The sequence below is a fragment of the Musa acuminata genome, chromosome BXJ3-7 (assembly GCF_036884655.1).
Source record: "Musa acuminata AAA Group cultivar baxijiao chromosome BXJ3-7, Cavendish_Baxijiao_AAA, whole genome shotgun sequence".
Taxonomy (NCBI): Eukaryota; Viridiplantae; Streptophyta; class Magnoliopsida; order Zingiberales; family Musaceae; genus Musa; species Musa acuminata.
In genome coordinates this window covers 5,629,693-5,654,339 of record NC_088355.1, presented here as the reverse complement: position 1 = coordinate 5,654,339, position 24,647 = coordinate 5,629,693, and the positions used below count along the sequence as shown (strand labels likewise).

General features: G+C 37.2%; 1 protein-coding gene across 1 annotated transcript; it reads right to left on the bottom strand.

The window, feature by feature from the left end:
• Positions 1-1,044: 1,044 nt before the first annotated feature.
• On the bottom strand, positions 1,045-22,840 carry LOC103990377 (peroxisomal acyl-coenzyme A oxidase 1). The gene is made up of 14 exons (XM_009409488.3): positions 22,604-22,840; positions 21,666-21,774; positions 19,941-20,002; positions 17,062-17,271; positions 16,764-16,851; positions 16,526-16,688; positions 11,714-11,912; positions 9,797-9,994; positions 6,005-6,136; positions 3,975-4,095; positions 3,339-3,449; positions 2,107-2,176; positions 1,685-1,868; positions 1,045-1,579 (listed from the first exon to the last, which is right to left on the bottom strand). Exons 1-14 carry the CDS (start codon positions 22,745-22,747, stop codon positions 1,370-1,372), a joined length of 2,001 nt encoding a protein of 666 aa, XP_009407763.2. The 5' UTR covers positions 22,748-22,840; the 3' UTR covers positions 1,045-1,369.
• Positions 22,841-24,647: the final 1,807 nt, after the last annotated feature.

Here is a 24,647-nt window from a genome sequence, read left to right as displayed (position 1 = left end):
TTGCTTGGGTGATCCAATTTGATGATTGATAAATGGTGGACACTAGAGAAGGAAATTTATCTGTGGTTTTTAATAAAGAGACAACAATATCAGATTGGCAAAAAGAAAAGCTTTTGTTGCAATTTTTGAAGAATGTCCATACCAATGGAATTCATATATTTTGAAATTTAGGAGCCTGTTGGAAAACATCACAAGCATGTCTTCTTTATGTACAGACATTTATAGCAATCATGTTGAAAAGCTTGAATACTTCTTTGTAAGTTTGAAATAGCACATGCATGGAATCTAATCAATATATCACCTAAGTTAATATGGCAATTCGGGGCAGAATTATAAAGAAGAACAGACCTTGATTAGATGCAGACTTGATAAAATTAAGTGGGCTGAATCAGGTCAAGACTCTGCAATTTGATCATGATTTATGAAAATGAGACAATCAGGATCAATCGAGAAAACCAAGTGATGAAATTGAATGCAATGTCATATCAAGTCTCAATGGATGACCCAATTTGAATGATATGCTCCGGTGATGAAATAGGATCACAGTTACCAGTCAAAAACATGAGTACATGACAATGAGAGAAAATGATGCAATCTTGATAAATTGTGAATTCTCAATTTGTGATCAGATGAACTAAACGAAACTGAAGTTGATCAAAGACAACTAATGCAAGTCCAACTCAACAAGTCATATTTAGCCTGACATCACATTACCAGTATCGGATATTGAACACTTGGGTTCTCTTTGTGCATCCTTAATCTATTAACCACGTAACTCCCTGACCTTTCTTCACCCTTCCTCACCTCCATTTAGTAGATTAAACAATGCAGATAAAGTAGTTGCCTATACAGTAGATGAACAAATCCAGCATTCGTTAGATGATATGATCAGAGAAACTGCAAGGATGCTTCAGGCACATTATGCATGCTCAGTTCCACTTATCAGCAATTGTTAACTAGTAAACTGAAACCTATTTTACAATTGGAAACAAGGAATCTGAAAACTAGAAACATAAATTTAAAATTGATGATGTTCAAGGCTGATACAGTAAGGTGATTATTGTTCGATGGTTACTTTTGATTGAGTAAATACCATAGAATACAGAGTTCTATCAGTTTCAGTTTCACATGTTATAAAATTAGTTGAACAATGACGACTAAACTCTCAAATCCAACTAGCAGATCTTGACAATTATCCAAACTATAAGTTAAAACATCTCACATAGACTTCTCAAACGGGTACTCTGCGTGTTTACTTCATAATTAAAAATAATAAATTTAAGGGTAAAACCAAGTATGGATTTCACCATATCCATTTATTACTGAAAGAGTAGAAAAGGAACTCCAGGTGTTGACTGAATTTAGATCTTCACATTCTTGACACTGTAAACTTCTGCTTAAGCAAGGGCCTAACATACTCGTGGTATCCATCAGGCACAACTGTGTCATTCAGTGGATCTTTCCATGCCTCCTCATAGAGTTTGGGGTACACATTGCCATCGTATCGACCAAGGATAGAACCCAAATAGTGATCTGTGTAGTTAAATGCGTCGACTAGTGCAACAGCATTTGGACGGACCTGTTAATCAGGGTAAGTCTCATTAATCAATCCACACAAGGGTGGAAAGGAACTTAAAAAGGCAATAGAAAATAACTCTAGGATATAGAGATAAACAACAAATACCTGGGCATATAGAAACCGCAGCTGCTCATTGGCTAGTGCACCTTGCTTGGGTGTAATATACCCAGTTGAGATGAAATCACCGAGATGCTTATGAACCAGAGAGAGAGCATATACATTGCAGAGAATCTGTAGCAGTTCCTTGACTCCATGTCCCTGTATGTCTTCTTTAACCTTGTCGATGAATCTGGAAATGATATGTATTGAAGTCACATATGTATGTTGTTTAATATGCTTCTGAAAGCACCATTACTAGATTGGGTGTTCATAGAATTGAGTTTGTGATGGTGTCAGGTAAACCAAAAGTTTGTATAATTCTAGGCCTATACGACAAGAAATGCATGTTAAGGCTTTAGTATGCCACATCACCTCATACTAGTACTTTTTACATGAAAAATGGCATTTGTACTAAATAGAATACTTACTTGGATACTATGATCAATTGACAATGGGCAATTGCCACCTCCAATAGATCAGCAGAAAGCTCAGAAAAACCTGAACATGTGTAGAAAAAATCACAAAGTAGAAAAATTTTAAAAGGGCAGCAGAAGCAACTCTAAATTGAAGCCTTAAGAACAACTGCCCTAGATTATAGCAGTTATTTCTATATCCCCAGCATATGAGACTCAAAATACTGGAAAAGTAGCAACAGCTCAATATGCATACTTTAAAATAAAAATGTCAGACAGAATTTAGCTAGAACTTGTTTTTTAAAACCATTTTAAATGGACTAACAAATTTCTTAAAGTACAAAATACAACAGTCCAAATGGGTACAACATATCTCCTGTATTAGATTGAACCTGCTAACTTTGCGCCTGCTTTTATGAAATGTTGCATCCTCATCTTAAAGTACAAAATAAAACCATCCAAATGGGCCAAATAAATTTCCTAAAGAGAAGGTGTGATTGACCAGTAACAGATGGTTCCAGTGCCGACACTTCAATGATAACACAATGATTCTGACCTTGCAATCAGTATCACCACCAAAATCTTTACTTACAAAATCAAATCAGAAAATATACTTCACTCCAAATCCATCGATATAGTGAAGGTTCACAAATTGCTTATTGTCTTCTACTGGCAGTCTTAAGCAAAAACTGACTCCCAAATCCACATATTATAAAGCTTTAATGCACACCATTTCCTACTATCCTGGTTATCATGTAAAAGAATTAAGGCCTTTCAGATTCTGTATTATTTATTATTCATGCCAGACATTGACAGTTGCTTCATATTTTCCTAGTTCTCTGACACAAAAGTTTCAACACCACTGCCTCGTTATCACCATCATCATCATCAACTGAATTGTAGAGCCAAGTTTATTGTATTTGCCCAAAAACTTTCCTATCCAAGATTTCCACATGTTAAAGACCTAGGCACTTAAATAGTCATGTACTTTCTTCACTTCTAGAGCAGTAAATGACCACCACACGAGAACTAATGAGAAATAACCAAAAAAAAAAAGAAGTTAGAACCAGCCACAAACAATTTCATTTTCCCTCTTTTACGAGAACATGTGACGTCTTCACCATAGATTATTAGACAAGCAATTGTACACATGCCAATCTGTATAGCATATTTATCATTTTAAAGACCTACTTGAGTGGAATTTAAATTCAACTATAAAAATTCAAATGCATGGTTGATAAACTAACCTTCTTCCTGGCTAGGAAACTTGCTAATATTTTTGGCACAATTAATAGCCAGTCTGATAGCTCTAGCTTCAAATGCTTCCAGTATAACCGAAGGTTTCAACCAGTCCTCAGCTGCACATAAAGACAAAGAAGAGTTGCAACTTGATGAAAGAAAAATTAAAAGCCACCAAACAGACTCTTTATTTAAGTACCAAAAGCTACCTTCCAGTATTTACTGCTCTGAGGCCATAACAGAGCATAACATAATGACCATACCAAAGTAACACCAACATAAGAAACATTTGTTTATGTTTTACCAGCAGTACACTATGGCATTAAGTTTTCAAATACTAGTCTAATATTGGCTTTGCAACTGATCGGATGTGTCCGTTAACCAGCGAACCAGGCAGTACTCAGACTTGTACAGGACAGTATCACATGAAAATATGGAACAGTAATTTCGGACCAGTACAGACCAGTAAATACAGTAAATGTATAGGCCCAATTAGTATCTGAAACCTCTATTAGCTGCATTATAATGACATACCATATAGTCAACCAAATTCATCAGGGACAAGTACTTGGATCCTTGTTCTGTAAACTAAATTATTTGTAAAAAAAGGATAATGTTCTCACAGGAAATACTTCATGTTTTACCTGTGAGTACATCACATTTACTCTGCATCAAGTGTTGCACACTTCCCATATATGCTGTTGTACCAACAGGTTTTTTCCCTGATCCTAGTTGAGAAACAGTCTTCATAAGGAACCTTGCCACCTAAAACAACACAGCTATGTTAAAGAATAATTATTTACAATGAAACTTATGGTAAAAACATAGAAAATATTTTTTAATAGCCAAATACAAGGTGGTTATAACAGGAGTAGAGACATTTTGAGCTACTTGCAATTCATATCCACTCATGAGATTGGATATTTTCCAATTTCATCTTTAAGTGCTGTTCCAATTTAAAAAACAGCATGATCAAGAAGATGTGAAAGTTCTCATTGCTCTCTTTCAAAGCATCACTAGTATGAATCAGGAAACATCATTCATATCACTCATTTCACAGGCAAGATGATTTTATTTGCACTCCTCATCTGGCTCCTATCCAAGTGACAGTTTTGCAACTAAATCCAGATGTGGAGCAAAATTGGAAGATTCTGATTTTACCAAAGATCAGAACCTGGAGATGTTTCTTGTTTAGGTTCACAACGACAATAACTTTCACATGGAACTAGTTCACAAATGATAGGTAGATATCACTCATGGAGGCCAAGGAAGAAACAACAGTAATTTGGTGGACCATACAACACAAGTATTTGAAGACAGGTCACATAGAAGTAAACCAGGTTTTCTACTATTTTCAATGCTAAGCAAAGTTGAGCTATAACTTCCACAGAGAGCCTATGGTTTGGCTGTGAATTCTAACCAAGTTTGAGATATATATTACACCTGAAGGATGTCCTGCGGACACCTCCTTTCGGCCAAATGTTCCAACAAAATAATCATTGTCTATGTTAGGTTGTGTTGGACCTATAACCTCCACTAATCCTGGTCCAAGGGCTAAGCGAGTTACCTTAGAGCCAAGACTAGGAAGTGACAAAAATCCAATAACATTAATAATGAAGCCCACCACCATGCAGTGTTACAAAGTTTGTCCGCCACAAAGAAAGAATATGACATGATACTTTCAAGATCAAGTTCTATGAAATGAGCAACCGTTTATAATGAATGAAGAGAGACTCTGAAAGCTACATCCATTTTGTGATGACCAAAACCTGAAGCCATTTTAGCAAGCCCACAAAAAATTATCTCAAAGGTGCTCCTTGAGAGTGAGTAGTGAAACATATTCTAATGGTAATGATGTGGAATTTGAGACAACTAACAACTTTGTTGCCACAGACCACAATGATTGCCTTTCATTAGATTGGAAGTTTATCGGGACATATATCTTGCAACATGGCCAACAATACATCGGGACACAGATTGATCATACATATATGAAGAAGAGGAAGGACATCAAAAAGCAATTACAATGTGGTTCAATTTCCAGCAAATTCCAACACATATAGCCCAAAGTCCTTACTTCCAAAGCATGGTGTCCTCCACCCAGAAGGTTGATCCTAGTATACAACCACAGATCCTAGAAGAAATACATGGCATCCATTTGGCTGACCAGGTACAGGAGCTTAAATATTGGGTTAAATCATTCAAGAAGAGTGGGACCTCCTCAGTGTCATAGTGATGTGCAATAGTTGGCCTGAGCCCACAAGCATAAGCATCATTAGCTACATAGTTCATTGCAATTGAAGAATAGTTTTTCATAAGTCTAATGATACTTTAGATAAGATCCATAATACACAGTAGAGCATTTGATGGACTCAATGAGAGAGGATCAAACTAGAGTATGTGGTACACGTGGTGACTGATAATGAGATATCAAGAAGGTTAGTGAATAGTTGATGAATAATAGTGGGGGCAGTCCGCATACTGGTCCATGCCCATATTAGTCATACCGTTTTGGGCGGTACGGTGGTCCTTGGTCAAAACAATTGGTGCCCCAAATAGAAACAACAATTTCAAATCAAAATATAGTAGTAATGCAGCCATTTAGCACACTCATGCAGGTGATGAAAATTTTAAATTTGTAACTGTCAAAAGAGAAAGTGAAAAATATACTAACCTGCAGAAGCAAAACAACATTATCTCCTTCGTAAGTGCAGGCAGGAACATAGACAGCAAATAACTCAGGAAGCCCACTGCTACAAAGATAACCATGGCCACCACATAGTTTTCGACATTCTTCAATGCCATCCTAAGAATTAGAAATATTAAGTTGTAGTTATAAATGGAAATTATAAATGAGCAAAGACAATTATCAAACATATCTGCCAGAAAAAGCTAAGAATAGATTGATGTCAACAATGGGCATTAGAATTTAGCTCTTGACCTCTAGTATTGTTATATGAAAATTTTTTTCACCCTCTTTACAGAATTTCTTACAGAGCATGGAAGCTCATGAAGAAGCCAGATGTCGTAGCCTTTCAATATCATACACAATCACATTAAATACAACAAAGCAGATACAAATGAAAATGAAGAATCTGAAAGACGACAGCAACAACAAAAGAAACAATATTCAATGGAATGAAAGGCCATGTATTAATTTGCAGCTGTGCAGTTCCTTCCTTTAGAAAATCAAGTTTATTAGAGACTTTTGAACTAGCAAAATCTACTAAGTTCAGGATTATGATGGGAATATTAATTGGCAATACCAAATTCAGGATTATGATAAAAGAATTAGCTGGTAATAAATTGTCTCCAATTTGGATGGATCAGATAACGATGTGTGAAATTATGCACTTTTAAACAAGTTATAAGCCATACTTTTAGAGGCAAAGGATGGGCAACCGTTTTATGATGAGGAAGAAAGCATGAACAAAGAGAAAAGTCTTCTAAAAATCCAATTTTATGATGAGACCGTTCTGTTCATTGTAACATACAAGTTCATGGGGCTTGTCTTATAAGTGATGTGGGAGGTTTCAGCCCTTAATAAATGCACACTGATATGTTTCAGATCACTGATGACTTTAGAGTGTCTATAAGCCAAGATTTAGTTTAAGATTTCAAAGAGCAATTAAAAAGGGTAATAGGCCAAAAGTCTTTAATGACAACAATACCATCAAATTTTGGAATAAGAAAAATGTAGCAAAAGTGAAGGGGTCATAGAAAGTCTCAATCTGTCAAGCATGTAATCTATTTCCTCAATTTTTCCTTCAAGCCTGAGCAGTAGAAAACAAGAGTCTACATTCACTACACAGAGAAGTCCATAGAAATGGTACTATTTCTAAAAGAGGAGTCAACATTCCACCTCTTTGAGCAAATACAAGAATTATATTATTTTTTTGAATTTATTTATGTAACTAAGATATATTTTGCAGACTGAAATAGATACATAAACAGTGAGATGGGTAACCAGTCTAAGCAAATAACAGAACAGAAAGCACTTATGGTTTGTCTAGACATGAAATCCACAATAATCTGTCATTCATTTCAATACATACAAATAAAATGGATAAAAAAAATAGATACATAATTTGATGCTAATCAATCACATTCCAATCCTCACTACATAAAATGAATGATGGATGCATTTAGCTAAGGACACATCAAGGGAAGTTTAGTACAATCAACAGTTTCTAAAGCATAGAATTTTGGAGCAACAAGTACAAGATTATGATGGCAGTGTGTTGATGCTTTCAGCAATGATTTTTGTACCATGTAACATAATAATAGAAAGATAAGACTTAAGAGGGCAAAAAATTATCAGATTGGTCTTGCGTCATTGCACAACTTGGATGTGGGCAATGGATTAATAAAATCTAGACAATGATGTTCATCAATAGAAATTTGAGGGTCGAAACATAATGTGTTTGAAGAACAATTTTGAATTTTTGAAGTGATCATGCCTCTTAGATTGGACTAAACGATAAGATCAAAAGAGAATTATGAATAGAGCATAAGGAGATGGTGAAAATAAAAACTTACAATAAAAGGTGCTATGAATTAAGATATAGATATGAGGAGAGGAGTGAAGAGGATGACTTTATGATTTGCTACATCTTATAATAGCATTAATACACACTTCAAGAAAAGAGGTGGACATTTAATTACTTATAAAAATGGATATAATTATAGTCACATGATATATTTTCTCACTGGAAAGATAGAGTTACATGTGAGGACTGCATGGTGAAAGCCTGAAAAATCAACCTAAGTTAATCATTTTAAATATATATTTCACAAAATAGAAGAGAAAAAAATATGATTAATAGTTTTAATCAGGGTCTGCCGTACCGAGTCGTACTGCCCGGTACGGGTGGTACGTACCGGTCCGACAGGTTTTCGGTACGCGGACCGACTGTTACCGGTCTGAGGCACTGTAGCACTGTAGCAGTACTACAGTACTCGGTACACCCAGGTGTACCTCTCGATACACCTGGGTGTACCGCTCGGTATACCGTACCGTACCGACACCGAGCCCAGGTCGAAATACCGGTATGGTACGGTATTGCGAACCTTGGTTTTAATAGAACTAGATTATGGAATTTAGAAAACTACAATGTAAGGCCTTTTTAAAAATAAGATTGAGAAAGAAAAGGATTGGAGATTGGTTGATGACAATATTAATATCACAAAAGATTCTTGTAGAATCTAAGAGTAGAGGTATAACTTCAAAAGAGAGCTAGTTGTAGTGAGATAATTCAAAAAACAATCAGTAGTAAAATATAATGTTTTACAGATTGATAAAATTGAAAAAACAAAGAGAATTTAGAAGACATATAACAGCCAAAAAAGAGGCAAAAGAAAGATTTATATCAAAACACAACCTTATGATAGTTTATTATAGTAAGCTAGGTATTAATAATAGAGAAAAGGTGTAGAGCTACATGTAAAAATATGGAATAATCTTAGTAAGACCAAAACAAGAACAAAGACTGTCTAAGATAAACATCTAAGATCACATAATCCTAGCAAATATTTGATAATATTTAAAATATTGACTAATCAATGTTTAATCCAAGGTTCACAATTTCGTACCGTATCGGAGTATCAAGATCAGCTCGATATGAAACGGTATAAGTATACCGAGCAATATGCTCTGGCATACCACTCGGTATATACATATATATATATACATATATACATATAAAGGGCGATGTCGCCTCGTTTCTTCTCCCCGTGTGGGGAGAAGATATTTCTTCTCCTCGCGAAGCCTCGGCGACGTCATCGTTGAGGCTTCTTCTCCTTGCGCGGATAAGGAAAAGTAGCCGACGATGCAGAGGCCACGTCGCCATAGACGAGGAGGCGACATCTCATCTATGGCTTCCGACGAGGGAGGGCAATGACAAGTCTCTAGGTTTTCCCTTTTCTTCTCTCTCTTCTTCCTTCTCCCTCAGCTAATACCGCCTTGTAGCAAGCCGCGACGGTCGAAATCAACCATCCTCGACTGATTTCACATGATAACGGGGTGGAAATAGCCCCAATCGACAGTACCACCCGATACGGGTGGTACCATTCGAAATTAAAAACCTTGGTTTCATCCCACTTTTAAAGATCTTCTATGCTAGTTATTTGAACTTAAAAAAATCTTCCTCGAACAAGAAAAGATTTGCTAAAAAGAAAAAGTAGTCTGTTCCTTGAGGTGCCTTGCCCGTGTCCTTTAAGGCGCTCCGGCCTCACCTTGCCTCACCCGAGCATCTCAGTGAGTGCCCAAGCTTCTTTTAACAATACTGTTTCTACATAATAACTTAAGCAACTTTGGAATACAGTAATTGACAGATTACACAAAAGAGTGACAGTATAGGTCAATGATGCTATCTGATACATATTTCAAGTGTTTGAGTGCAAAAACACCTAAAATAGAACAAGCAATAGCAGAAAATTAACTGTATATGTTAAACAATTCACATACTGCAGTCACAGAGGTTGTCAAAGATTTCAAACCAGCAGTGCATGCATGAGCTTCTGGCAATGTTGAGAAATCATTTGCTTGCAGTCTCTCTGTTACATCCCTATAGAGCCATTTCAACCATTCACCAACAAACCTAAAAGCATATGCTGAGGCCAACAGCGGAAAGAGTCTGCTTTGCTGAGTTTTATAATCAATGACCTATGAAAAGGAAACTTAAGTAAGAAAAGCAAAATGTAACAAGAGGATGCAGAACCATCTCTTAAAAGTTATATAAAGGGAAAAAATTTGAAAATCAAAGATATGAAAAATTAAATTCTGAACCTTATAACAAGCATTAGATTGACTTTAGATAACAGTAAATTCCAGACATATGTAGTGAGACAAGAGGATGAAGTAAACAAATCAGATGGAATATATATATATATATATATATACATATAATATGACACTAGGCATTTTTAGAGATCACCGACTGAATAAATAATTACCGTTATCAGTAATTCAGTATATTAAACATTTCTGATTGACTCACTGCATCATATTTTAAAGATAAAAGACCATAAGCAGCATCTCAACCCTAAATAATACCTGCAATCTTGATTTACATTAATAAAGAAGGGTTTATGTAACCGGTCGATATTTTTTAATGTTCAAAAGAGGAGAGAGGAGAATATGGGCACTATTAATATTCTTCAGTCTTAAATCTTAGCAATTTTTTTTTAAAAAAAAGAAGATGAAAAAAAAGAATATATATTTTACAATCTTCAGTCCTCTATCTATTGGTATTTTCTGGAAGCCACTCAATGACAGGTATTTGGTATCCTAAAGGAAATTTTCCAGGCTTCCCATGGATGTTACAGAGTTGGGCTACAAATCTGGAAACCCATCACATCTGACTTGCCAGAAAACCTTTGTCAGTCTTTTATGGTTTTACCAACGTTATGATAACAAAACATTGATTCAATTGGCTACTAACGAATAAATTTTAAGTGCTTAATTCATATAGCCATGCATGGTAGCAAATGGTTTGATGATTCATCAATCATTAAAAAACAAGCCAAAAACAGCAACAAAAAAAAAGGCTAGCTTAAAAGCTCAAAGGAAGCACTGCAACATGGATATCTGAATGTAATGCTGGAAACAGACTCTCAGATTACTGCTGACTGTATTGAGAAAAGGAATTCTCCACCTTAGGAGATATGGAACATGTTCAGGAATATACAAAGTCTAACTGGCCAGATGAACAATTTTTCTTGTAAGCATTGCTATAGGGAATGCAATCAGGCTGCTGCTGTTAGGGGTCAAACTATGAGAGCTGATATGTTTTGGAAGGAACAACTTCCTTTGGATCTAGCATCCTTTTTTTTACTTTTGAAATACATATATAGTTCTTTTCCTTTTGCATAAAAAAAAGGGCTCAACAGAAGATTTGTGTAAAGGCAGTTTTAGCATGTATGTGTGTGGTTACTTAGCACATAAAGTACAATTGTAGTATCACATGGATTTCATACAAATCCAAAATGTCATAAGGATGCAAGTCAAAAACTAATGAGGAGAATATAAATTGGGAAACTTGATCAGCCTACCATCTTTTTCCCACTCTGCTTTTCCTCTCCTCAGTAATGGAACAAGTTAGGTATCAAGAGAGTTGACATGTGTACTAATATACTCTAGCCATGAAGTAAAAGATTGAACCTTGGACACCTAGTGTGCCTAGAAAAATCTTACCATTCTCTGGGATGCTTACGAGACTTCTATGAGGCCCATCAAGACAGTAAAATCAGTAATATTACACACATTTAATACAGTAAAAACAGTAATATTATTTGACAGAAGTATTTGTTTCTAGTTAGTGTAACAAATTTATGTCCATTATGTCATAGTATATTTTTTCAGCATAAAGCACAAGAACTGTACCTGAGTCTCAGGACAACCATCCTGTGATCCAAATTGCCTACGAACTGCGCTATACCTCACAGCAATGCACACAGCTCGAGATAGAGCCTTAGATGCATCAGAGACAATTGTTTGACGGACATAAACCATTGTACCGTACAAAAGCTGCCTTGGGACATCAGATTGCACAAACTTCCCTTCCCTTGTGACTTGTGAAACCCTGCAACAATTTTAATAATCAATTGATGTTTCACTTTTTAGCTAGCAGCTTACAGGTTTTATATTATAGTTTCAACATTGCAGCACATTTTTATCACTCTAGCAAATTAAAAGAGTTAGTCGAATCTAGAGAGGTTGATCTTCCCTATAGAGAGCGAAAAGAGGAGACAGCAAGGGAAAGTGGGAAACAATAGTTTTTTTACAAATATAATGCTGATTAGATATGACAGACAAATCAGACGTTATATCCAACTCATGGTACAAAGTCAACCAATAATCTGGATATGACATAAAAATCAACAACAAACAATCATATCTATATTCAAGAATTGGCATGAGTGAGATGGGCCAACCATTCTTGAACGACCACAAGAATGCATAAAGACAAGTGCTCTATCAGTTGCAATTATTTGGGTCTCATCTATTTAAACTCAGTCATAGGAGATGCAAAATTATACGCCTGGAGGTATATTTCTGAAAATTTTAAGGCATTTATTTGGATGTAAAATAGAGAGCCAGACATTTAATTTGCATATTAATTCTCTCTAACTAGAGTGGGTGTTCACACATAAATCCCATCGCAAAAGAAGTTTTTATAAGAGACAACTTATTGTTTCCCTCCTTTAGGTTTGAGACATTATAGTCTGCAAGACATGGATCAGCAAAAGGGTTCTAATTCTGAACAAGAGCCTTGGAAAACTACCTGATTTAAGATAATATAAGAGAAGTTATTGGTAGAGGAAAGTAGAGTAAATGAGGGCAGGATGAAATGTCATAAATCTTGCATTTTAACCCTCTTCTACCTCTTTCTCAATTGCGCTTATGCCTACTTGTATTTCCAAATAATTTTAAGCATGCAATCTAAATGACCCCTCTTCTCTTCCTTATTCCTAGGGCCTAGGTTCACGCCAAAATTTTCCATGTTAGGCAAAGTTCCACATCAACATGATAACTACCAACTACAGAAAATATTGACATGCTCTTAATGTCATCCAGCACAAATTACTGATAAAAATATTATTTTGTCATGCCAACGTACCAAGCAATGTAGTATCCTCATATTATACCATCTTGTTACAACCACCTAATAAGATGCCACATGCACAAAGAAAGAAAGGTTAACCTTGTGTAGTCCAATAAGGACAGTGAGAAGAAAATATTATTATGGCAAACACGTAGGTTATGCCGCCACTGCCCACCAGTGAGACAAGCAACACAAAGGAACTATACCTAATTCGGCACAAAAAGATCTAGCAAACAGGCTAAACAATCACATACAAAGGGGCTGTAGCCCCGATGATCAGCTAGCACTTTAATCGAACAGAAAGTGAGTCCACAAAAGAGGTTGTGTCACCCCACAGACTTATAACCAAGGTTCATCTAGCCTTGTGACACCCAGTGGTTCCGGTTGCTAAGATGACTAATTTTTCAGACCACAAGGCTGTCAGTTTAAGACAGTAAATGAGGTTGTTTTGATAAGTTTCCTCTCTGCGTGATGTGCTCAGCTAACTCTGCTAGTGAGGTTTACAAACAAGAAAATCAAAGCAAACAGGCTGTAAAACCTAGCAAAATGAGTCTACAAAGGGTACTGCATGCCCGGTACAAGCTAACTATATGAAAAACAGTTCAAAAATATGAAAAAGCAAGAACACCACATGAACAAGAGTTGTCGTCACTCATTGCTGCCCGAGTGCCTTGCTTCTTGTCCAGGCGGCATGCTAAAGAGGCGCCGCCTGGGCGCTCGCCCGAAGCGTCCAACGCTTGGGCTCGGGCGAGCACCCGAGTTAAACCAGGCGACCCCAGTGCTTTAGTTGGTTCGATCAAACCAACTAAAGCACCAATATCAGCCTCCCAGCATCCCTCTCTTGACTTCCCTAACCCTAACCCTGCTCGCGATTCTACCACCAATATTTCTTCTCCATTGTCGCTGCCTCTCTCCACTGTCGTTGCCTCTCTCCGCTGTCGCTGCTCTCCGCTGCCACCATCGTTGCCACCGTCGTTGCTCACTGCCACTGTCGCTACTTGCCGCTCCTGCTCCCGCTGTCGTTGCTTACTGCTACTGCTACCGTTGTCGCTGCCACTATCGCTGCTCGCCGCCGCTGTCATTGCTTGCCATTCTCATCGCTCCCGTTGCCGCTTCTCGCCGCTCACCGCTACAATCTTACACTTACTCTTCTCACATCGACTCAATAACAGAGTCTCAATTTCGATATGTACCACCCGGAATGGGCGGTACATATCGGTCCGAGAGGATACGGTACGTAGATCGTCCTCTACCGGGTCGTACCAATGTTTTGACCAGTACCGAGGCGTACCGACCGGTACCGAGGCATACCGACCGGTACCACCTCGGATTTCAACTGTTACCGAGGCATACCGATCGGTACGCCATGGGGTGGTAGGTGAAGGTATTTTTAAGGTTTTAGGATGTACCATCGGTATGCCCTAGTGTACCAACGGTATATATCGATACGTACCGTACCACGCAGAGCTCGGTATGCCAATACAGACCGGTATTCATAACCCTGCTCGATAGTATACTAGTAACAGTATACTGATAACTGTATATTAGTAACAATATTTTTTATTTATTATATTAATAAAATATTATTTTGATTTTCATACTGATAATTTTTATTTATTTGAAATTATTATTATTGACTTATTGTTTTGAATTTTGAGACTTTTTGTTAATGTGATATTGTGATTTTACAATATTTTCTTAATTTAATATCATATTTTATTTAAATAATTATATTTATTAATTATATTATATATTTTTATATTTTAGTGCCTCACTTCGCTCGGGCTAGCGCCTAGCGCCTCAAACATTTTAAATCACTGCGACTAGCATTGCAAAGCTATGACAACATTCCATGCAGCCCAATGCCTCTATCAATTTTTTAAACTATTTTAGAGTGCCTCCTTTTTTTTTCTCCTTATCCTCCAATGCTTCTCTCTCTCCCTTATTTTTTTCTCAGATTCACTCACATATCTGTTGCCCTTATTGTTGTCACCACCACTTGCTGCTTGGCCATCATCGTCCGCTGCCTAGCGCCTTGGTGCGTGACCACCATTGCTCATAGTTTGGCTACCACCCAATGCCTCACCACTGCAACCCTGCTACCTCGTTGCCACCACCCAACAGCGGTGCCTTCGTTGTTGCTGCTCTACCTAGTATCTGATATTTCTACTTCATCTCCTGTAGTTCTCCTCCACCTTTTTTCTCCCCTTCTATCAATCCTCTTGCACCTTTTCATCCTCCTTTGCGTTTTTTCTGCCCCTTCCTTCTCCTCTTGCTCTCCTTCTCCTTCTCCTTCTCCTTCTCCTTCTCTGCTCCTCTCCCTTTTTCTATTTGGCATGTGTCAACTGGTATACCGATGAACCATGTTGATAAGCTGATATGTGCTAGACCTGTACCAGTTTGGCCAACGGGTTACAGGTCTTGGACCAAACCTAAAACCTTGGATAGAATTATCCATTTCATGGTGCAGTTTAAGTTCATCCCAGACTAGAGCAAACTTCCAAAGTTCTCTTAAGAAAAATACTTCTTAATGCATGGACCAAATGTGCACAAGATGAGACTTACCACAAGAACATCACAAATCTACTTTCTTGCTCTTTTGCCTGAAGGATATTATTTCACAAGAAGCCTTGTTTTACCAATTGATGTGCAAAACTTGTCATTTTCCCACTATACAATATCCTCATATAACTATCATCCTTCTATGCATAATTAACACCATCAAAATCACTATTTCCAAAATATTTTACATAAGGTTTGTAATTTCAGTATGTACAGGCATACCGAGCCTTGCTTGGTATGGTACGTACCGAGGCATACCGACGGTACACACAGCAATATGCGGCATATGCCTAAAATAGCTGAAAACAGTAATACATATTGTATCAGTGTTTTCAACTATTTTACTTTTTTAGTTATTTTAGCTAAAATAGTTAAAAGGTTGATAACAGTCGAAATTGACCATTATCATCGCTTGGTACAGGTTGGTAACGATTAAAATTTCAACCGTTATCACCTGACACAACCTCGTACCGCTCGATACGGAGCCAAAAATTTGGTACCGGGTGGTCTGCGTGCCGAGAGACTCTCGGACCGATACGTATTGTCCATACCAGGTGGTACACATTGAAATTAAAAACCATGATTTTCAACAACATAAAAGTTACTAGTTAGTTCTCCCATATGATGACAATTAACAAAACCTTTAGTAGCATAGACCACTTAAGAAATAAGGATCACAAAGACACATGGATGTCAAATAGAGAGAAGTAACCACTTGAGTATGTTTTAAAGAAAATTTTGAATTATGTCAAGAGTTTTCCAACTTCAGTGCTATTTAAACTAACAAATTTTTCCAAAGAGATTGTCAACGGGGAATGCTAATAGTGTCAATAGGATTGGCATGACAAACAAAAGCAGTCAGACATTAACATGTATTTAAAGAAAATGGAAAAGAAAGCTTGGAATGAGAAACAACCACACTTTTGCTACACATACATGTGCAAGAAAACGAAACAAGTACCAACAAAAATAATGGCTATCCTCTACATAACATAAATCAAATGAAGAAGAGGCATGACTCAACTAACCGCATCAACATTTGATTTCTTGGTATGCGCACATGATCAAACCGCAAAACACCATTATCCATTGTGTTGTATGCACCATTTCCAAATTTTGTACCAATGTCACCAACAACAATGCCAGGAAGAGGTGAGTGGTCATCCAAACTTCGTAACTGGACTATGAAACCTGGAAAGTCACGGCACTTAGTATATGATAAGGACAAACCACCAAAAATAATCTTCCAAACATGTCAAAAAATACCATTTATCCCATGATCTTTTCCATCTGTAATCAGTCGAGCATAGACAACTGCATGAGTAGAGATTTTTCCTAAACCACCAGGCCACCACTGCCAACAACAATGATGTACATTATAATCATTCAAAGATATGGAAGATAAATCTCAATAGCATTATAAACAAATTGGAAAAAGAAAACAATATTCTAATCCAAGTGTGATGATTAAATCCAAATTATTGTACATAGATTGTTTAAGGTAAAAGGGAACTATCACGAAATCTTAATGGATCTCATCAATAATCATGATGCTACTACTCACCTTGCTTGAAGTAAGTGTAGGGCTATGAATAATGAATTCATCAGTTTTGGGATCAAATGTTGCAGTTGTTTCAAGACCTTGAACATTCGAGCCATGACCGAGTTCAGTCTGTGCGTAGCATCCAATTATTTGCATCTTATAAGCCAGTGGTAACCACTTCTTTTGTTGTTCATCGGTTCCTTGTCCTTTTATGGCAGGAACAAACATTCCCTGTAGAGAAAATTCAACATCTATTAGTTGGCGAAGGCAATGTAAATAAAAGATAAGCATACATATGTTTGCCAATGACAACAGGAAAATTTCCTCGTACCAAAAGAAGGAAAAGATGAACGAAAAAACAATTACTAATTTAGCATACAGCACAAATTTAATATAAAAGCTATAGAAAATTTGAATGTTAAACATTCATAGTAACTCCCACAGGTACATCCAGCTTAACTAATCTAGCTGTCAAAAATATGCAATTCAACTCCATGAGCTGTAAAGGATGCTTAAACAATATGTCAAAGTACTACAGCAAACATGATAAATGGCACAATTGATTATAGATGACCAGTTAACATGTAATGTCACAAGCAGTAGACAATATTGGGGAAAAAAATTACTTCCAACAGCATCCATGAAAAAGAAAGTAGTAACTGGCACACAACTATGATAAAAGAAAAAGGGCCGTTTTTATAGACACGAGTATAAGCAAATCCTATAAGACAAATTGGCCGGCCAGGCCATCACTAGAGTATGATGCTTCCCACATGCTGCCAACCAGGGAAGTGGATATAGGTCGTAAAATCAAAATCAAAATTAAAAACAGAATCAGCTAGTGTCAAAAACTTAATATTAGATGGATTTACCAGGGAAAAACAAGATTATTATTGACAAAGAAATAAATTTAAATTTAAAAATCTTTTAAAAATAGAAAAAAGAAACCATTAAAAAATTATGCAAAAAATATTTATTGTATTTTATAAAATGTGAATGATATCATTAATTTAAACTTTTTTAATTAATAACAAATATCATTCAGAAGAATTTATAATAAAATGAAAAAAAAAAAAACTAACACATTAAACATTATGCTGATGATAATTGCCAATCAAATATCACTAAATTCCAACTAAACATAATCAAGTCAACAGATTAAATCAATTTATAGGCCACAATAAAAAAGCCTACAAGTCACAGAATATTTTATTTCCAGCTGATGCCCTACTTCGAAAAATATTGAATTTCCATCTGCCGGTCCTCAACTGGATCAAAATCTGCTGATTCTAGAAACAGTTAGTGTGGATGGTCCAACAACTAAAGTGGTCAAACTTAGTTAATATATTTTGGTCTTCTTTTATAATGCCCCACTTAATCCTATATCAGACACGGATGATAGATTGTTTTGGTATACCTGGTTTCTTGAGTTTAAAAGTAGTAACTTGTCTATTGAGCCATGTGATTTAACCCTTGGAGCATCCAAAATACTGGGTTAAGGTCTGTCCAACAAATTCAGACAATTATCATGAACCTTTTGTTGAAAGCATGCCAGGACATGTAACAAACAACATGGCATCTGTCAAGGTGCAAACTTGGGGTCTACATGCTCAACACAACATGCCAATCCAGTATATAAACTGCATTAGAGACAGAACGTATAGGAACTCAAACCATCTAGTTATTGCTGAGAACTTCCAAAGAAAATCAGGCCAAATCCATGACCCTCAATTTCCCAAGGATAAATTGAACTTGGAGTCATTCATTACTGAATCTAAATCATCTGTTTCTCAAAGTCAAACTTGATTAGCTTCAATCACTTACAATCAATTACTGATTACTTCCAAAAGAAAAGTTGGCCATCTGACTAATTAATCAAACTTACTGTGACAAGCTTCAATGAGTTTCATCCAAGTTTTAGCTGGTTCAGATTAATTTTGACTGGTTTTGATTTGGTTCCGAACTTCCAATTATCTTAAAGGCATACAGGCCAAGTTCAGACTTGAAAACTACTAGTAGGATTCATGGATATCTGGCCTTGTGTTGAACAAGATCATATCAATCCTCCGTAGTCAGATCTTGATCATTTTACAAAGATCCCAAACCAATTTAAGTTATTAAAAAAATGATCTTAGGATCCAGTACAACCAATCTGAATCCCAGATTTTCTAGTTGACATGAAACTCCAAAGCCCATCTCGATCCAAAGAAGCCAAGCATAGATTTTTCAAATTAGATTGTATGTTGATAAATTCATCTCCATGAAAATACACATGAGTAGACAGGACCCAGCAACAGATTGGAGCAAGATTCACATATCCCTCATAGAACATGGGTGAATTTTGGAATTCCTTCTGATGGGGAGGGATAGGAATAGTAACTGCAAATACATCTTCAATCAAAAGTGAGGATGAAATCATTGCCAAGGAAAATAACACATAGAACCTTGAGAATTCCAGTAAAACCTACATCCGCGATACCATTAGATTCATGGATTTGGGTGATAGAACATATGTCAATTCCTAAGGCAGCAGAATTATTTTCATTTCATCTCATTTAAGATATAGAATCTCAGAAAATAATGAGCCTCTTTTTCAATCCCTAAGAAGCTAAATTTGCTACATTAGGAATCAAATAATGAAAACCCTTGTTGTTTTGTTTCACAATTAAAGATATTAGAAAGTTGAATCATAATGTATATCATATTGAGAAACAAATTAAAGAGGCTACCAAAGTACAATATAATGAACACTGATTTGTAACAAATAGTAACAAATGAGATCATTTTAAATGGCCAATAACAATATCAGCAAGAATAACATGTAATACAAGTCATGTACCCATTCTAGATGATTCTGGTACTATTCCAGAAGAACATTTAGTAGGCAAAGAGATTCTCACCCAGTGGAGATCCACATAACCAGGTTCATCCACGAAGATTCTTAACATAGAGGCTTCTTCTTCTGCACAACAGAAAATAAAATGATTACTGCACAAACAAAATGGTAAATATGTGGAAAATAATGCAAACCAAAAATTGAGTGGCTAATGTTAGCAAGTCAAAAAATCCAATTTTCTTGGGCAAATGTTAGTGAGAACCACTGTTTTCTGTTTGCCCTTTCACTTTTCTCCACCAAAAGCTTCTCATCTTGTCAATATCAGTTGCAATAGCACAGAGGAAGATAAAGAATACTGAATTGAGCAAAGCCAAATATTCACCTAACAGTTCGATCATCAGAACCAGCTATGACCAAGTATGGTCACACCAATTGGCCTGGGTTGGAATATTCTGTAAGAGAAAGCATCAGTTGCTCTATGGTAACCATAGCCAGAGAAGCTAACATAGCTAGGCCAAATTTTGGCATGTGTTGTTATGCATGGGAACAAATCGAATACCGTGACAAAATTTGTTGGCACACTCCCATGCCACAAAATGGCAATACTCGATTAAGACCACAGGACTCTAAGTCGACCATTAGTTGACTCACTCGAACTCTATCAGAACTCCTGCTTGATGTCATCCATTATAAGATTTATGGGTTTTATAAGATGCAGATGAAGAAAGGTGTGAACACAGGTAAAGAAAAAGCTACAAGGATGATACACATAGCATGTAACAGACTTTCTTTTATTTCAGATTAAGTAAAGATTTCTGAAGCATCACTGTCATCTATATGTTGATTCACAAGTGCTGTAGCTTCAAAAGTTTGACTGCAGAATTGGAGCAAGTTGGTGCAACTCATTTTGTGAGAATAGAAGTTCTTGTAGTTTTTCTGGTATGCTGCAAAATTATCTAGTAAAGTATTTTTGCTAGGTTTTCAATATGTGAGTTCAACTAGAAGAATATTTGTGAAAATGTACCGAAGAGAAAGAAAGGAAATAGAGATCATGTAGTGAGGAGATGGATTGGGGGAGCATATTATCCAATTGTCACTGCACCATATAGATATGGATTGTCACTACAAGTCAACAACAAGCTACCAAGTATCATCACCTGTGTTACTTGGACACTTATCAATGGCCACTAGACTCTGGCTTAGTGTCCATTACACTGTCTAACAACTAATGACCTTTGTTTATATTTACCATTAATTACCCTTCTTTCTCCATTATCTCTATGATTAGAAATTTGCCTCGGTCCCAGCACTGTTGTTAATCGCTTACCCCTTTTTCCTTCTGTGACTGTCCTTTTGTCTATGGGAGCCCTTTGCTTTTATCATTTCTTGTTATTTATTAACCACTCATCGGAAGTCTTTTTATACCATATACTTTCCTCCCTCGACTTCACTGGAGTCTCTTTTCATCGATCTACATGATTTTCGAAGAAACCCTATCCTATCTTGGTAGTACTATACCACGCCTCAACTACTTTCTTGTCAGGTTTTCAGACAAGGGGCTTGGCATCTTTAAGAAAAGAAAGGTTAAAATTATTCCTAGGACTGAGGTGATGACCAAAAATTTTAGGCCAAGAAAGCACTCATTCAAAAATAATGCTATCCACAAAAACATTTACAAGCATTTTAGCTGTTAGGTTAGAGACATAGTCATGTTAGTCATATATTTAATATTGCAAAATAGAGGTTGAAGAGCTTTAGACAAACAAACTTCGAAAGAAATAAAAAATACCTGTAAGGCGTAGCTCATTAATGCGCCTCCACGCATGAGCAGCTTTTCTTAGCGTGTTCTTGAACAATTCCTTCCGCCCAAGCATCATTCTATCATCTTTTTTAAATACCTAAAAAACAACATGAAACTTCTCAAGATTGATTTATAATAATGCTTAAACATTCTAGAAAATATGCATGCACATAAAAGTGCAAAAAGATTTGAAAAGTGATTAACAAAGCTTTATAAGAACAAAATCAATGTGAGTCAAAATAAATTACTTCAGATAATAGATTATCTGCCCACCTAGGCAACTGTCAGATTGTAATGACATACAAACATCCAATTATACATAAGTGCTACTTTAGGCAAATGGGCAGTAGAAAGATGTTTACATTTTTAGCACAAAAATAAAGGGACCATTTAAATAGGCACTCAATGCCATAAATTTATTGAACTATAATGATCTAATTAATGGGCTTCCATACTCGTCAAACAATATCAATGCCCATTAATGGTAATTGGATCCTAGTGAAGATACTAATTTTTTCCCTAAATTTTACAACCATATCAACGATTAGTATTGCATTCATTATGTTGGTATATTTAATTATTTCCGCTATGATGCTCTTATAGTCGCAGAGGTTACAGTTGCTAGTTTGCAGAACCATACTAGGATCTAAAACAAGCTATGCGAAGTGATGTAAAGAACAAACGTCGCATATTTTCTTCGCAATTCTTCTTGAGGAACAATCTTGATGAATTCAATATCAGATCGAGATAATTTGGGGTAAAAAATTGCAGGATGTGATGTCCTAAGGAGTAAGGACGAACCTAACAGATTATTCAATTTTTTGCCGACGGTTTGCTACAGAAAAACAAATAAGGAAATAAATTAGGCGAATATATCAAGAGAAGAACGGGCGAAGAAAAGGGAGGGAGAAAGAAGGAGAGCAGACCGGATCGCTGGCGACGAGTCGGGCCATGCGGTCGGCGACATCGACGGCGTGCTTGGAGCCGGCCCAGGCGATCTTCATCGCCTCCACGTCGAACTCGGCTCTGATGCGCTCGTGCGCCAGGTGATCCACCGCCGCTCCCTCCATCCTCTTCCGCTCGCTCGACGATCTCTCCTCTTTCCTCTTTCTCCTCCGCCCCAATTGAATAAGCCCAAAGCTACTCTCCACCTCTACCCCGCTGTGTCAATCATTATATGCAAACACGGAAACCCATCGGGGTTCAACGACCGATGAATCTCTCAACTAAACACTAACCCAAATCGTGTACCTTCCATGTGAATGGAAAAGAGAGTAGGGCCCACGTGGGTCCCTTTGTTGTCTTCTTTGGATCTTTACGTATCTTTTCGTCCGCCTTTTAATGCCTCTTCAACGTTGGTTTTGGGTACGCGACAGCCACGTCACTTTCGACCGACCGACGAGGTCAGTTGTAGCCCGCCAATTACTACCACGTGCTTTATCTGCAACCCGATCAGATCACGTTTTGACATTTTACTAAATCAATATAATTATTTAACGCCACCATCTCATTGGATATTTGCACTACGTGTTTCCTTGTGGAGAAATTTTGCCAACTCAATAGGAACTTAAACCGACAATTATGTCACCTTCGTGGATAATTCCGCCACGTATGTGTCATTAGGTGGCAATTCTGCCACCTCAGCCACTACATTAGTAGGAAGTGTCATCAAGCAGTTGTGCCACTCCAACAACGTCCCACTTACATAGTGTAACTGTGCCACCTAAGTAGATCGTTGCGTCTCGATAACTGTCCCAACTAACCTAACCATCGAGTTAAACTTTCTAACAAATAAGATTCGAAAGTGACAGACACTAAATTGACATCCCAATCTATCTAAATCGGCATAAAAAATATTTATTGAAATTTCACATATTATTATTGGGTCATAATTTTATTATATATTCATATCATCACAGGTAAAGAAAGTTAATTACTGGGAAAAGGACTGAGATCATTTTAGGAATTTGAGTATTAATTTAGGACAGAAATATTTCTAGCGTTCATTAATAGTATAAACTAATTTGAGGCGCTGATGGATAAAGCAAAAGCTGTCCCTTAAATAATACTATCTGCAGATTCATGTAAATCTACAGTACCGCTATTACCTCCTAAGCAACTGCGGAAGTAATTTTGATGTCGGAGCTATTCCTGTAGGTCGAATCTTCAGCGATCTCAAGGACGGATCCCTACGAGATGTCCTGCGTTGGCAGCACACAAACACACATATGTCACTCTGTTCGTGGCGGCCTGGGGATGCAGACCGTGCACGCAGAGCGAAGACGACACAGAGAAGACGAACCAAGAAATCAAAAGTACAGAAGTAAGTCCACCACTAAACGGCCGGTTAAAGCAGTCGGACGACAAACATGTAGAGATGAAGCAGCAGACAGTAACTGGAAGACAACTCGTTGCACTCGTGATGCACGAGTGAGTTCACGTGGAATCCGGAGGAGCGTAGTAGTAGGAGTCGAGGGTGAGCTCCAAAGAGTCGCAAGTTGCGGCGTTACCGCTGTTGAGGTTGTAGAGCCGGTGCTGCTCGTTCACATGGAATCCGGAGGGGCGTAGTAGTAGGAGTTGAGGGTGAGCTCCAAAGAGTCGCAAGTTGCGGCGTTACCGCTGTTGAGGTTGTAGAGCTGGTGCTGGTCCTCTGCCAGCCGTCCTTCGCTGTAATGGTAGAAGCTCGGTACGTACTGGTTCTTGCTGTCGTCGAAGTCGCCGCAGTCTTTGGTGTTCGAGTGAGGCAGCGAGTGGTAGTAGTGTTCAGCTTCGTGTTCTTCTTTCACTGTGTTGATGGGAAACAGTTGAAGGGTTTCGATCTCTCGAGACATGGTATTTGCCACCCGATCCGAGAGGCAGTGATGCCTCCATGGCGTGGTTCCCACGCTGCTCATGCTTCCAGACATGCAATACTCCTGCTCTCGTAAGAAAGAAGACGTCAGGAATAAGAGAGAGACAAAACAGGTGAAC

Bases quoted from the DNA above. Each gene is read 5' to 3' on its own strand.
- LOC103990377 (XM_009409488.3), bottom strand. From the start codon at position 22,747: ATGGAGGGAGCGGCGGTGGATCACCTGGCGCACGAGCGCATCAGAGCC. The intron at 3,450-3,974 runs GTAAAACATGAA...CTTTATGTGCAG, and splicing joins TAAATGTGATGTACTCACAG to CTGAGGACTGGTTGAAACCT. The intron at 2,177-3,338 runs GTTAGTTTATCA...ACACATGTTCAG, and splicing joins GTTTCCTAGCCAGGAAGAAG to GTTTTTCTGAGCTTTCTGCT.